The 14,823-nt window shown below is 40.2% G+C and overlaps 1 protein-coding gene across 1 annotated transcript in view; it reads right to left on the bottom strand.

The window, feature by feature from the left end:
• Window positions 1–14,823, bottom strand: part of lrp1bb (low density lipoprotein receptor-related protein 1Bb) — a 219,538-nt gene that overhangs the window by 52,224 nt on the left and 152,491 nt on the right. The window contains exons 36-45 of the mRNA XM_070914847.1: window positions 14,094–14,228; window positions 13,698–13,827; window positions 12,952–13,078; window positions 12,640–12,791; window positions 11,890–12,014; window positions 11,308–11,679; window positions 7,846–8,035; window positions 5,607–5,811; window positions 3,178–3,370; window positions 995–1,120 (exon numbers count right to left, since the gene is read on the bottom strand). Coding sequence (XP_070770948.1) covers window positions 995–1,120; window positions 3,178–3,370; window positions 5,607–5,811; window positions 7,846–8,035; window positions 11,308–11,679; window positions 11,890–12,014; window positions 12,640–12,791; window positions 12,952–13,078; window positions 13,698–13,827; window positions 14,094–14,228 — 1,755 coding nt within the window. The remainder of the gene's footprint in view (window positions 1–994; window positions 1,121–3,177; window positions 3,371–5,606; window positions 5,812–7,845; window positions 8,036–11,307; window positions 11,680–11,889; window positions 12,015–12,639; window positions 12,792–12,951; window positions 13,079–13,697; window positions 13,828–14,093; window positions 14,229–14,823) is intronic.

Genomic DNA, 14,823 nt, shown 5'->3' on the forward strand with positions numbered 1-14,823 from the left:
CGACTGTCAAAATCTCAAACAAACTTCATACATACAGGCAACTATTCAGTGCAAACTGTAGTGAACTCCACATTTACTCCAGAAGTTTTGGGTCAGCATTTGTAAATGTCATAACTGCGTTCAATAACCTCATTACCCGTATACTTCATCTTGTGAGAAAGTCTTTGAAATTAATTGAAATAAATTGATTATAGTACACTGATTCGATAATGAAAGTCAACATTGCACTTAATGCACATATGTTATGCATGTTATATGCACATAAATTAAAACATATAACAATATATATCTCCACAGACTTTGACCAATCTCCCGCTCTGCTCTGCTACTTGCAGCTTCACAATTTAAAAATAGGAAACTTCTTGTTGCTCTAGTAATGAGTGGAATCAGGGTGTGATAGACAGCCTGTTGTCCTCTACCATGACATCCAGGCTACCATCCAGCTCTTCTGAGTCACTTGCCATGTTTAGTCTGGCCAAGATTCCCTCGTTTGAACAGCTCCTCCCAACGTATGGTCCGTCCTCACATTTCATTCCAAATTCAACTAACGGCGTGTCAAATTAGGGAGCAAGACACCATCGAAATGCTTTTGTTTTGTGACTTTAAACAGGTAACTGTTATACCCTATTCTTTCAACTTAGTTTTCTGTCGCACAACATTATAGCTTTAATTTTGTGAGCAGTATTGACTGTGACTACTGGAACTACTTACTCAAAGATGAAGATACAGCAGCTGTTCCTGCCTGTGTGTGGTTATGTACAAAGGAATCACTTCAAAGATATCAAAGGTTCATGTAAACACAACAAATAAAATCTTAACCTGAGTGTGGACAGAAGCCAGGTTACACTATGCATATAAATGTATGACAAGGACTCTCTAAAATAACTAATCCATAGAGAGTGCCATTACAATCGATAGCTGGTACTAAGAATGTTCCAGAGGTTAGCATTTGTCTGACTAATCATAATTAAATCTGAAGCCCTTCGTGACTTACACACGCATCTGTTGTCGTCCAACAGCACACGTTCTCCACGGCAAGTGCAATTGACCTTCCCATACGGGGTCAAGAGACAAAGGTCACCGCAGCCTCCGTTCATGTGTCGGCATGGAGACAGCTCACCTTCAATAACAATCAAACACAATTGATTAGGCGGTCAGAAGCAGTGAAAGACAAATCTCTCTTTTACACACACACACACACACACACACACACACACACACACACACACACACACTCTTTTAGAAGTCATCCTTCTGAGATGTTCAGTACATTCATGGACACCAAACCTGATCTTTACTGTTACTGGGTGAGTTAGCTGATATAGATTTTCTCCTGTACAATTCAATCTAAGTTGAGATGTAAAGGTCTTGATGTGATGTGCTATGGCATGACATTGTTGGTTATCGCAGTTACCAACAGGAATAAGAGATCCACCACAAGGCAGAGGCATTCTTCTTATTCATATTAAACTTTCTAGGATAGTTTGTTTTATCGTGCATGGGGCTGATTTAAGTGTGAAATGCTACACTTACATTTTGCTTTAATCTGAAGGATCATCAGTGGTCAACATATGAGTAAAGTAGTTCTGTTGTTAGGTCGTAAGCCCTGTACTAACACTGACTACTATCTTCACTGACAGGTAGCAAATGTATTGCAATGTTTCAATTCAAGTCAGTATTTTTTTATATAGGCCAAACTCAAATCACAAATTTGCCTCAAGGGGATTTTCAGTATGTATAGCTCTCTATATATCCTTAGACCCTTGTGTTTCTCTGCCTGGGGTGCTGTTTGAAAAAGTGCTGTGTAGCTGTGTGGGAATTAAGTAGTGGACTAAATTGCATACCAAATTGCGGACATAACACATGAAAGAAAAAGGAAAATGTAAGTGAAAGAAAATGTAAGTGCTTGTCTGGTCCTGAGAAAAAAATGTAGAACAAAGAAGCTGAGCAACAACAGACATAGAATGAAGTGCAAGTGCTCAGAGACATGTATGTGAGACCCTTTGTTATGACCTGCCCTCCAGCCATGAGTATTTTATTCATGAAAGAAGAAACTGTCCCTCTGTTCTGCAGCTCAGGTAAACCATTTGTATGATTATTTATGGTCAGGTTATTCATGATAACGAAAATGCAATAAGAGGTTAACAATGTAAAGACCAAAAAGGATTAACTGATTATTCGATACACAATTGCTGGTCACTGCACATTATGCCATAGACTTGCAGCTGTGCCCATGCAGGTCATGGGATGCGATTATTTCCCATGACGAGATAAACTAGGAACAGCGTGGCTCTCGGCATCCGAGTCCAACCAGTGGGACACACTTAAGCCCACTTCCCTTTGTCCTACTTGGAAATTAAACTTTATACGACACTTTAGAGACTCCCTTTACAACACAGGCTACTTTTTTTATTAATTACCTTTGAAACTTAAGTTTCTGGCCATTCTAAATAAGACCACTTCATTAATCATTCCCGCTGTTTTTATATATCAAAATGAGAAGCCCTTTTAAAATATTTTGCTTTTAGTTAGTAGAGCCTGTATGATATACCAGTGGGCTGATATTATCTGCCAATGATCAGAGATATATCATTCGTTAAATTTACATTCAGTATAATTTTAACTTTTTTTTAAATGTACCACGACTCCTCTTCAACAACAAAGCTTTTTGTTCAACTGTATATAAACATCATATACATTTCCTGCCTCAGTGCATATCCTTGTCACCAAAGATCAAAATCCAACTTTAAGAAATCCTTGCCAGAGCAGTTTGTTAGGCTTCTGTTGTCACACAGAATATCAGCTCATATATTGTTACCAGATTTTTTAAAATTGCTATTGGCCTCAAATAGCCAGAATCGGTCCGGCTACATTACTTCCTCAAGTGTTGCAGCAATGAAATAATGTCAAGCCTGTGGGGGAGGAAACTTTATGCATGCAAACTGTAGGAGTGGCACAGATAAGAGCAGTTTCCTCTAATATTCTCATTTTGCTACAGTAAAAAGTGCATACTGCAACATATTTATTTTGGTCTATTGTCCTAAACTGCACTAACATAATGAATATGCACATGTATAAACTCCTACCCACAAGCCCACATGAACACCAAGCACCTGTAAATATATAATACACAAATATTTGCAGACAACACTGCACGGTTAGTGTTGAAGTACTCACAGTGGTTTGTGTCCCTGGCCACAGCTATAATTCCCATTGGTTGATGAGGTATATCTGCTCGGAGTACCTTGGTGTCGCCGCCCGTGTACTTGTTGGATCGCAGCACTGACCTGCGGGCCCAGTCTGACCAGTAGATGAAATCGGCATAGATGGTGAGCCCATAGAAGTTTCCGGGTCCTGATTTAACTATGACCTGATAATTGCAGAGCAAAGCCTGCATGTTAGGACTGCTTTCATCATGCTTTTCAAATTTAAGGTTTTAAGGATTCTATATGCCAGAATAGATGATACAGCTATAACACAAAAAGGTACTCATACACTTCATACAGTCAGTATTTATACTTCTATAGACAAACCAATGACTGCTTTGAGTGCAACCCTTGGAATAAATGTGGAGAATAATGTTTCGACTCATTAATCAAAACATCACCCCCGCCGCCCACATGACTGCTTAACCCAGATGTTGGGGGAGTAAATGACAGTGTCATTGGCAGGGAGGCAGGAATCCATCAGATGCCTCCTTGTGAGACTCTCCGGGGGGGGGGGGGGGGATCAGGGCCTGTAGTCTCAGCCATTATTGGGACAGGCTTGTAAGCAGCATCACATTAGCCCTGTGCCATACTGGGATTAATAGGACAGGTGTTGATTAAAGGAGCCCAGCGTGTGGAAGCAACAACTGGCCATCAGGCGAGTGAGAGACAGAGAGAGAAAGATTGAACACCAGATGGGGTAGGATGGAAGATAATGATAGGAAATTAGATTTGGGAGACATTAGGTTTGCAACCAGCAACACATTTCTTTTGTGCTGAACTTGTGTTTTGGGTAAATGTGAACATATTTCATACATTCTTATCACTCTTTCACTATTCAACAATGTAACAATAAGGTAGTTAAATTGCGACGTCGACAAAATTGAAAGTGATTACCTCAATGAGCCTTTTTTTTACAAGGCAACATAAACATGCCCAGAGAGCACCCTGCTGGCATTGAACTCAAATGACACTAACCGTTATTAGACAGCTATCAATTTATATTCTCTCTTGTCATGCTAAAAAGGGCATCTTTTCCCCGCACAACATCCTGACATCTTCCCTTATCATGCACTCTGTTGCCCTTTGTGAAGCACTGCCTTCATTAATGACATGGGTCTCCACTCTCAAAATGGCACAGGGGAGTGAGTCGTGCCACAACTCTTGTTCTTTTCTGTTGCCAACCACACTGTTAGCATTTAATGGCCCTGTTGCAGGGAAGAGGGGTAACTGGGCCCTCGAGGACACTCCACTGCCATCCAAGTCTACATTCATATGACTGAATACAAAATTGTTTTTCTATGATATGTTTTATTGCATGTATTCTAGGACCTAACCTCTTTTATTATTCCAAAATTATTTTTTTGCTGTTTTAAACACATCAAATCAGTGTCAAATGAAATAAAACGATCAGGAGACACTGAGTGACAAGGAGCCTTAAGCTTCCATCTCCACAGATAGCTTCTTATATACAATGGAGGGGCTGATTTTCACTCCGCTGTTTGGGTTAAGTGCTGAAGTTGACAATCAGATACCTCTGTTTAATTGACACCTTTTAATTGGAATGGAGAATCTGCAGTCAGAGCGGTCTCACTGCAAAGCCTTCATTAGCTAGACTGCAGCAAGGGCAGGTGGGGACCCAAAGGTGAAGACTTTCTGAGCACTGTGACCCGGCTTAGCAAACATATGGGTAATTAATTGAGGTGGGCCAAGGTGTAGAGCTGCAGAGGTCATGTCAAGCAAAATCTGAAATCTATAGCAAAAAAAGACTTCTTGGACTGTAATCTTTTACACACTGGGTTTACAGCAGATGTATATCTAGTCGGGATGTTATACATTATGCATGCAACTTTTCATGGAAAAAATGGAAACTCCCCTCACTGAGCTTCTTTACTTTAGCTGAGAATGACTGTTTAAGGAAACCATCTGTACCCACAGAGATGAAATATCAGAAAGAACATCAAGAGGTATTTCAGATCTTATCCGCTGTATAGAGGATCATGTTCCAGGAGCTCAATAGGGATGGGAGATTAAATGGAAGTTTCATTTCAGAAGAAAAAGGCAGATCAATTTGACATTCTGTCCCTGAATATGTTCTTTGTTTCTCAGTTGTTTTGTAATGAAACATCTCCATCACTGAGAGACAAATGTGGAAAATAGATTCTAAGTTGTGGGTTTCATAAAAACATTGTTTGATTTGTGAGAATTTCACAGGGTGCAATACAAAAATGTGGAACTTTAATTAAACACTGTCCTTACCTTGTATAATACTAGAAATTAAAATAGGGATATGAAAAATGAAAAGCATTTTTACAGAGAGAAACGAAGCAAAGTGATTGCTTGACAGTGGACAACCTCAATTAATATAGTTTACTTGGGGGGCATTATTTTCATACTCACATATCTGCTGGAGCCATCGTAGTCACATCTCTCAATTTTGCCAAGGCTTCCATCTGAAAAGTACAGCTTCTCTGCTTTGTGGTCAATAGTCAGTCCATTGGGCGTTAGGATGTCAGAACTGATGATAACCCTCATGTTCTTGCCCGCTAAGGTGGATCTCATGATGCTGGGCCTCTGCTCATTCCAGTTGGTCCAAAACATGAGGCTAAACGTGAGAACAACCAAAGCAAACATTTAATTTCTAGTGAGCAGACTAGTCTTCATAATTTAGCAATAGCAAGTGGCCTCATCTCAATGCACAGATGTCATCAGAGACTCCATCCCTCTCCAAAAGAAGCACTTCTTCACCTTAGCAAAAACTACAAAACAAACATATATAGTCTGAAATCAAATCATGAAGCAGGAATGAAGGCTTCTTTTTTTTTATAAGAGCTGCTATACCAACATGTCAACCAGGGAACTCTCTGCCATGCAGGCAAAACAAACACTAATGACCAGGATTTTCCTTCTTCCCTGAATTAAATTGCTAGAGGTTTATACAGTCGTGTCATCAGCATAATCCCATAGTTGCCAAGACCTCCCTTGCCTGTCATCACCTTCCCCTTTTGCCTTGAAGGAGCTTATCACTGATAAAGTGTAGCTCAGTTTCAATTTGATAAAACGGATTAACATCACAGGTTGTGAGATAGAGGTCATTTATTCGTATTTCCTCTGTGAGGACTTCTGAGAATAAGAGAAACACAGATAGCTGCAACAGAGTAAATAAATTAAAGATTCGTATCTTGGTTTATGTGTGCTGTGCAAAATGGATGGTACGCCTTTTACACCCGTAGCTATGCAGATAGTATAACAGAATAAAGAGGTGGATATGTATAATGATATAAAAAACTTTTTCAGCTCCTGAGCTCTCACTTCGCTCTATGATGAAGTCCACTCTAGTGCGCTAATAAGGATTCCGGTCAGAAGTCACAACCAGGGACTGCAAATTAGTCACTTGAGTTTGAATTCTAATTATCAGACCGTGTTTCTGGAGTGGGATGGATATGGTGCCAAATTGCCAACCAAGGATATAGTCTGAGGTCAAGAAATTAATTTTGTTAGTGCAACAGGAGGAGCAAGATCCACTCTTTTCAGACTGCTCACAGTAACATTTTTATATTCATGAATATGCAAGTGTTAAGTCTGAGCTAGATGTGACAGTGAAGTGTTATTTTTTTGATCAACAGACAACACGTTTTCCCTGAGCTCTTTTTTTTTTTTAACTGACACATTAATGAAAGTGTTATATTGAGTGTTCAAAAAGCTATGGATGCAGCTCAGAACAGATCAAAACACTTACTGTACACCTAAAGTGTAAAATTGTTCACCACAACACAATCTACTTCAGAATATCCAAGCTTCAGACAGTATAATGCAACAAAGCCTTGGCACTAAAAAAATCACCAAGATGATTGTTGAAAAACAATAACTGTGTCCTGTGGTGGAAAAAAAACCTAATAAAAGGTTAACTACATTTTTTATTAAACTATTTATTAAAAGTTGCAAAAATTATTCATAATATGGCAGGGAAGGCTAAAAAACAGGTGCAGCATGTACTTAAAAGCCTCGATTGATGTTGCTGCACTCAGATCCAGAGGCCGTAGACTCTGTGGATTTGAGAGCTCTACCTGGGACGTATCTTGGCAGCATATCAACAACATAGTCAGTGGATAGATTTATAGACAAGTACAAGGATCTTAAAATCTGTCCTAAAAGTAATAGGAGGCCAATGCATGGATTGCAGAACAGCAGCAACATGAGTTTTTTTTCCTAGTTAAAACTCTGGCAATAACCTTCTTTATTAAGTGTAATTTATTTATTGACTCTCTGGAAATCTGAGAGCAATGATCTCTGCAATGTTAACAGAATGCTGTTATATACTCTTATGGACCACAGCTCCTGATTCAATTTGAAACTGAATAGGGTTACGATAATGAAGATCAAAAGCTATATAGAGTATGTTGTCATCAGCATAGCAAAAAAGAAAAACAATATTGTGCTTGAGGATGATAAAAATGGGAGTAGCTGAACAACAACATATAAATAAAAATGTTGTGGGTGGCAGTATCAAAGGCTGAATTTATGTCCAGACCTTTTTGGATTAACTAATTGATAATCAAATAATTTGGAAGGACAGTGAGAGAGAGAGAGAGAGAGAGAGAGAGAGAGAGAGAGAGAGAGAAAACGAAGAGCTACTAACTTTTGACACTCATCCAGAGCCAGGACATGTGGATGGTCTTCCTCCGAAAGAGTGACCACGGCCTGCCGGCTGAAGGCACCAGCTCGTTTCTGGTCCACAGTTTGTCTGGTGATGGTGGAGGTTGTGGAGCTGGTCCAGTACAAGGTGTCCCAGGCCCGGTGGTAGGCCAGGCCCTCCACTGAACCCACATCTAAAAGAACAGACACACAAGACCTCTGCTCAGACACTGCATAGAAGCATGGTTTAATGAAAACACAGGCCAGCCTGAGTGATACTCATGTTCAAAGCAGCCCTTGGCAATATCTTATGTGGAAAAAACTGTCTGTCTTATCAGTCTATATCGCAAGTTATGGCTGCAATAAAATGCAAGTGTATTGCATCCTTTGTAAGTGTGGAATGTTTACATGAGAAATATTCTCAGTGCAGAGAATTGTAACCAGATATTAGATACAAGTAAGAATATTTTTTCTTTTATAAATATAGGCCTGGGGAGCATGTATCGATACCATGTTGTGTGGCCTTTGGGTAATAAAATCCACCCAAATGAAAAAAATGTAAGTTATCTGCCACTGCCATCTGGGGCCACTAGACTACAAAGATGCCAAGTGCAGATTTGGGTAAAAATATTGACTTTGCTTGTAACAGATGGCAAGCTTCATTTATGTTGGAATTGGGATTATGCTTCCTTGGTGATTGACAGGGAAATAACTTCATGCCTCATTGCACTGGACAGCTATTCGGTCACTCAGCAACCGAATATGTTTTCATCGCAAACCAATTTCCTAAACACAAGAATATGAAAAGGCCTTTGCAGCCTTCCAGGTTTGCTGCAAAAATGTGACTCCAGAGAGAGACAGTGATCACAGACAGAAAAGCCGGCCATATTCATATTTGGTTATTTACTGTAGATTTTGTTCATAGGTGACCTACTGAATATGACCTCCACTGATTGAATATTGCACGAGTGTCAATCTTAAGAAGTGAGGTCAGAATAACTGCAGTAAAACAGCGTTGTTGACTTGTAATGTCCTCATGTACAAATGACTATTGCTCCCCATGGACCACCATAGGGTATTTGTGGAAGCCTCTGACTGTGGGATTGTTTTCACTATGTTCTGGGAGAGGAAAATATAGAAAATACTTTTTGGAAAAAACAAACAACAACAAAATCACATACAACTGTACACACTGTAGCAGCTAATAATGTTGACACCATGCAAAAAGCAATAGAAAATGCCCAACCAGAAAAAAACAACAACAAAAAAAAATGTAAGCCAACAACATAAATGGTCCTTCTGGGTGCAATAGAAACCCCTAAAAATTAGATAAAGGAAGTGTTACATTTCTCTGCAAAGAAAAAAACAACGTTTATTTCTTACAGTGATACAGCCCATGCTACACAATGTTCTACAAAGCCACTGGACCCAAAGCAGTCGGATATCACAGTTGATCAACCAGATAGGACATTGGGTGTGTTAGGGCTTTGGACAGATTACCTGCATGAACCAGGTTCTGTGTGTATGTTTGTTCATGTGTAACTATTCTTTGTGCGAGTACATTTGATTATTGTTTGACAAAACAAGAGATTATCTTTCATAAGAGAAACACACTTAGAAAGGCCAAAGGAGTGCCGCCTCCTCTTTTCTCATAACAGCAAGACAATTCACTCAAAAGAAACTCAAATAACTGCAATGCTTTAGTATTCACATAACATAATCTGTGTACACCATTTGGCAAATATCGTGGGCCTGATTTCATCTTTTTTGTAAGTCTTGCGTTTTCACACACAATTTCATCTATCAATGCAGCCCCTAATTTGTCTTAATGGTGAACATGTGGCCAATGATAGAGAACTTGGCTGTATCCCCTTATCTAAAAACCCATAAACCATGCTCCAGAATACTTAAGACACTACCTGAGTCAGCCGATCACTAATTAATAGTTTGCAATAAAAGCCGTCTGGCAGCTTGGAGTTTTTCACAAATTGTTGGCGGGGCGAGAGAGTAATTAATGGGGGACATGGAGTTTAATTAGGGAAATATGGATGATTAACATCTTCACCTTTCCTCAATGACGGGATGCAGGCAGAAACTTTCATAGGGGAATAGAGGAGAGTCTTGCTTTTATATACAGTACAGGGTTAGAAGCTGCCTAAAGGTGGTGATTTCATCAAAAGGAGTATGGACCTGATGGACGTGCTGCTTTCACTCAACACCATATAAGCTAATTGGAAACAAGGTAGGTTATGGTATCCTACCACAGGGTTATTCAATGTACCTGCAAACAAACAATTTGTTGCCAATCCCTTAAATAACTACATGGGCATGTATTATGGATTCAAAAATTCAAAAATTCAACTTGTACTCAAATTGATTATTTGCACAACTTTGATTTTGCATTACACAAGTGCTAAAGTGTGAAGGACACTTGCAAATCACGACAGATGGTTCTTAATGACGCTTGTTCACTTCTACAAGATAAATAAATAAGCAGAAAGCTCCCTCAGCAGGGGTGTGGGAGATGGGTCGAGGGGGTGGGGGCATTGGTAGTGGATCAGTAACACTCTGCCAGTCTCCTAGTGTGAGGAGGGGGTGGGAAGGTGATGAGCTCTGCTCCCAGTAGAAACTTCACAGAATGGCAGAGGATGCTAGCTGAGCAGAACAGAGGCTTTTGCTGTTCATCTGGCTCCAGTCATGCTTATCAAGACAGGACTGACTGAGGTTTAGTGAAGGAATAGAGAGGGATTGGTCCAATCATTCAATCCGAGACAGTCAGTAAGCAGAGAGCTTTCAAACATAGGTATTATACCCCACTGATTTAGTATTAAATGGCCTTTTGAGAAGAGTAACGGCAGAAAAAATGGAGTGGAGGAGGAAATGTATGTCGAGGCGAATTTTTTTAATGCTACGTACATACTATTAATGCTTTGTGAATATTATGTTCTTAACAAGGTTGTCCCACATGACTAAAACTGAAATAAAAATAACACCTTATCTACACCATTCAGGTAATGAGAGCAGCAGCTGCAGTCTTCGGTCAGTCTCAGCCACAGTGCCACTGTGCACTAGAGGCATGTTGGAAGCACTCACATCCCAATACACAATCAATGCAGTTACACATACTGTAAATCAAAAGAAAACAGACATGGAGCATAAAAATACGCTTCGGGTAGCAGTTACGCATTTTAAGCGTAAGTGAAGTGCTAGCTATTGCGTGGCTGTTTAGATGGCTGTATTGTTTCAAATTGAAAAATACCTTTTCCATGCTCAAGCCTTGTATACTTGTGCAATCAAACCTTGCCACCATGATACCAGTAATACTGTAGTAAATGTAAAGCTCTTGAAATTGGTATAAGAACATGTATGTGTATATATGTATGTGTGCGGTGGGGATGCTGACAGACTTTTATTACATAACATATAAGTCATGTAAAAACATTTTGGGAATGTGAATCACACTTACTTTCTGCGATAATAGATCTTCCTGTCCAGTCATCATTAATCATCTGGATGTTTCCAAAATGGACGTCACTGAAAAAGATACGGTTGGTCCCAGCTGTTTTCTGACTGTAGTCAAAGGCCAGGGCAATGACACTCTTGAAAAAAGCAGGGTTTTCAAAGGGCTGGACAGGTGAGTTGAGGTCATTTTCATCTGAAAGGTGGATGCTTTTCAGTATTGTCCTCTCAGAGTAGAGTAGATAACCTTCATAGCGCACACAGGCAAAGCCATCCTCTGCCAAGCGGCCATGGGCGCAGGAGCAAGTCCGCCGACCACTACCAAGGTGGAAGCACAGCTGCTGGCAGCCTCCATTACTCCGGGCACAGGGGTTGGTGCCTTCAAAACCCAACACATGATCAATTACTGGTTTGCCTCAGTTTCTGCCCCCTTGCAATCATGTTTAAATCGTATGTGGCTATATATTACAGATGAAATTCGACTTGTGATCATAGATGCATTATAGCAGCCATATGGTATTTGCAAAGTGGATTTTATAAAACCGGTAAAAGTCATTGTGTGAATCATTAAGAAAGTTGAAACCTCTACCTTTTTCTCTGCCTCTATTGAAGACTGTCACATCCTTCAAATTGACCCCCAGACCACTCCTCATGGTCACAGCCTCACTGGTGTCAGTCTTGAAGCCACGTCGGATTGAACCGTTTGAGTGAGCCCTTAAGTTCAACATGAGAGACGGGGGACAAAATAAGTGATCTAAGTTTCAGAAAAGAAAGCATCCTCAATTCTGACTTCATCATTAAGACGGGGTAATGATGAAGTCAGGTAGATATACAGACAGATCATTTTATTTGACAATAGTAAAGCAAAATCCAGGAGTCCAGTCATCCAGTCCTGACATACAAATTGTTGAAGATAAGAAACATAATGAAGCTAACAGCTTGTAAAGAGGTGAGAATGAGATGACTGATCTTCAAGTCATGCAAGACACACGAACAAAAAAATATGATTTACTATTAACAAGTTTAAAATCTGTCTCAGTCTGCTTCAGAGATCCAGCACTGTTCCAAAGAACTGCAGGTATATTAAAATGCAGAAATAAGGCATTAAATTCAACTGTGTGTCTGATCTTACAGAGAGGTGAGGAAGGATTTGCCCTTGCTGATGACACTGAATTCTGCCTAGAGTATTTACAAAAATAGGCAGTGATCCTCGCTATGAGGAACTGCTGTTCTGAATATTTTCACATGAGACCTTTGAAGGGAAGGGTTATCGTCAGGTTAGTACTGCAGGCTTTGGAGGTCATTGCATGAGTGTGCATTTAAGAAAATAATAAATTACCTGTCAGACCAGTAGATGTAAGACCCAAACACAGCCACTGAGAACAGGTCTACGTTGGCCACCGACAGTACAATCTCCCGGCTCTCACCTGTCTCAAGGTTGATCCTCTCAATCTTATCTGTGCGGGCATCGCACCAGTATAATGTATTTTCCTGGAAGGTAATTTCAAAATGCATATCACAAACCGAACCTCCTAGGCAACGTCATATATTTCAGCCACAGGAAGGATGAGGTTTGAAGTACAATATGTAGGAGTGGAGTGAAGGTGGAAGAGGTCTGCAACAGTGTTTGTACGTCTGTGTGCAACTGTACCTCGTAGTCAATGGAAATTCCATTGGGCCACATGATGCCTGAGTTGACCAAGGTAACCTGGTCTGAACCGTCCAGACGGGAGCGGCCGATACATGGGTTCTGGCCCCATTCAGTCCAGAAGAGATACCTGGCCAGCATAGTAGCATTACACAAACGAACTGATATCTGCACTTTACTGTGTACATGAAAAACAAGGTAATACAATTGAGAAATACCTGATTTAGTTTTTTTGGCAATGATCCCAATTAACAATTTTTTTTTTTTTTTTACATTTCCCCAAATTTGGTTTCAGTGGACGCTGTGGCAAAAATGTCTTCTGAAATAGGTTATCTAAAATATTTCAAACTTAAGAAAGATAAGAGCCAAAAATACATAATGAATACATTCTGTTTGCATTACTGCCAACACACTGAAACCAATATACATGTAATAATCCAATATTGGTCAATAGTGTTGGTCTGCCGATATATCAGTTAGACTTCAAGAGACAGCACGTTTTCCACTCAGCATAACCAGTCTTTTGTCCATCTGAAGAGCCTTGTGACATGGTACCTGGTTTGGATTTACAGTTTGATTAAATGCATTTGCTTGCTACGTGTCGGAGTTTCTATAAAGGTAAATATAAACATGACTTCTGTCTACAGTAAATGCTTTTTGAAACAATTGCTCCCCTGTTAGTAGGAGTGCTACTCATAACAGGAAATGGTGCCTTAAAATATTGAAAACACAAGACAGACTTGGCCTACCCCTTCTGTGGATGTACAGCGATGGCCCTTGGCTGATCCAGTCCTTCAGATATGACCACTGAACGGTATGCACCATTCAGACGGGAGATTTCTATTAGATTGAAACCATGGTCTGTCCAATACAGATTTCCTGTGTAGAAACAATAGCCAGGTGTGTAATATAGCAATATAGTAATATAGGTTTATTGATCCTCACAGGCATGAGATACATGAGAAGGCCCCATCATGAACTTACACATGTACTAATCTTGCACACGCATTCGCCCTGTAAATGATTTTATCTGGAGGATGAATGTTTGTTAGCACTTCCACTTGATGCCATAACTAGAAACGATCAAAACGAACTTGACAGCCTACGAGAATATACTCCAGGGCCCAGACAGTCACGATACTAACCAGCGATCCAATCAACAGCGATGCCTTCCACCCGGCTGATGCCGGTAGTAATGATGTCCTCCCTCCAGGTCTGATCACGTTTGGCACGGGATATTCTGTTCAGGCCCATGTCTGTCCAGTACACTGTGTCGTTTCCTGCAAAACATACAACATAGTTAATGACTGAAAATGGGATGGTAAATGCGACTGTTTATGTCCTCAAACAAAGCAGCTCATGAAACCACATTTTACTGCAGCATGGCCCATTTCACCAAACATTGTGTGACTATAAAGTATGATGGTGAAAATACCCACACAGTTCATCCACAGCGCTTTGTTGACATACAGTGGCCGAACAGGAAAGGCAATTGCTGGCTAAATTTTACAGGGCAGTATATTGTTTCATGCAAAACATGGTGTTGGTAAAACTGTTATGGACCCTTTTTGATTTTACAGCCCTATTACATAAGCATATGAAATAGTACATAATTTATTTACGGTGCAGTCTGCACGTGCATCTCCGTGCACGCCTGTCAGTTTGGCTCTGTACAGGTTGTTAGGAGGTTAGGTGGTGTTATATGTTTATTTGCACTTTCTTGTTCCCACTACCTTCACACTCTGTTAACAAGTAGCTCACATATGACAGAATACAGCTGCAGGGCTTTCATCTGTTCTGCTCTGGCAGCCTGAATTCTGTAATGACATGTAAATGATGTGCGTGAGCTATCAGCTGCTGCTCTTGGATGGGCTT

The sequence above is a fragment of the Enoplosus armatus genome, chromosome 11 (genome assembly GCF_043641665.1).
Source record: "Enoplosus armatus isolate fEnoArm2 chromosome 11, fEnoArm2.hap1, whole genome shotgun sequence".
In the NCBI taxonomy this organism is placed as follows: domain Eukaryota; kingdom Metazoa; phylum Chordata; class Actinopteri; order Centrarchiformes; family Enoplosidae; genus Enoplosus; species Enoplosus armatus.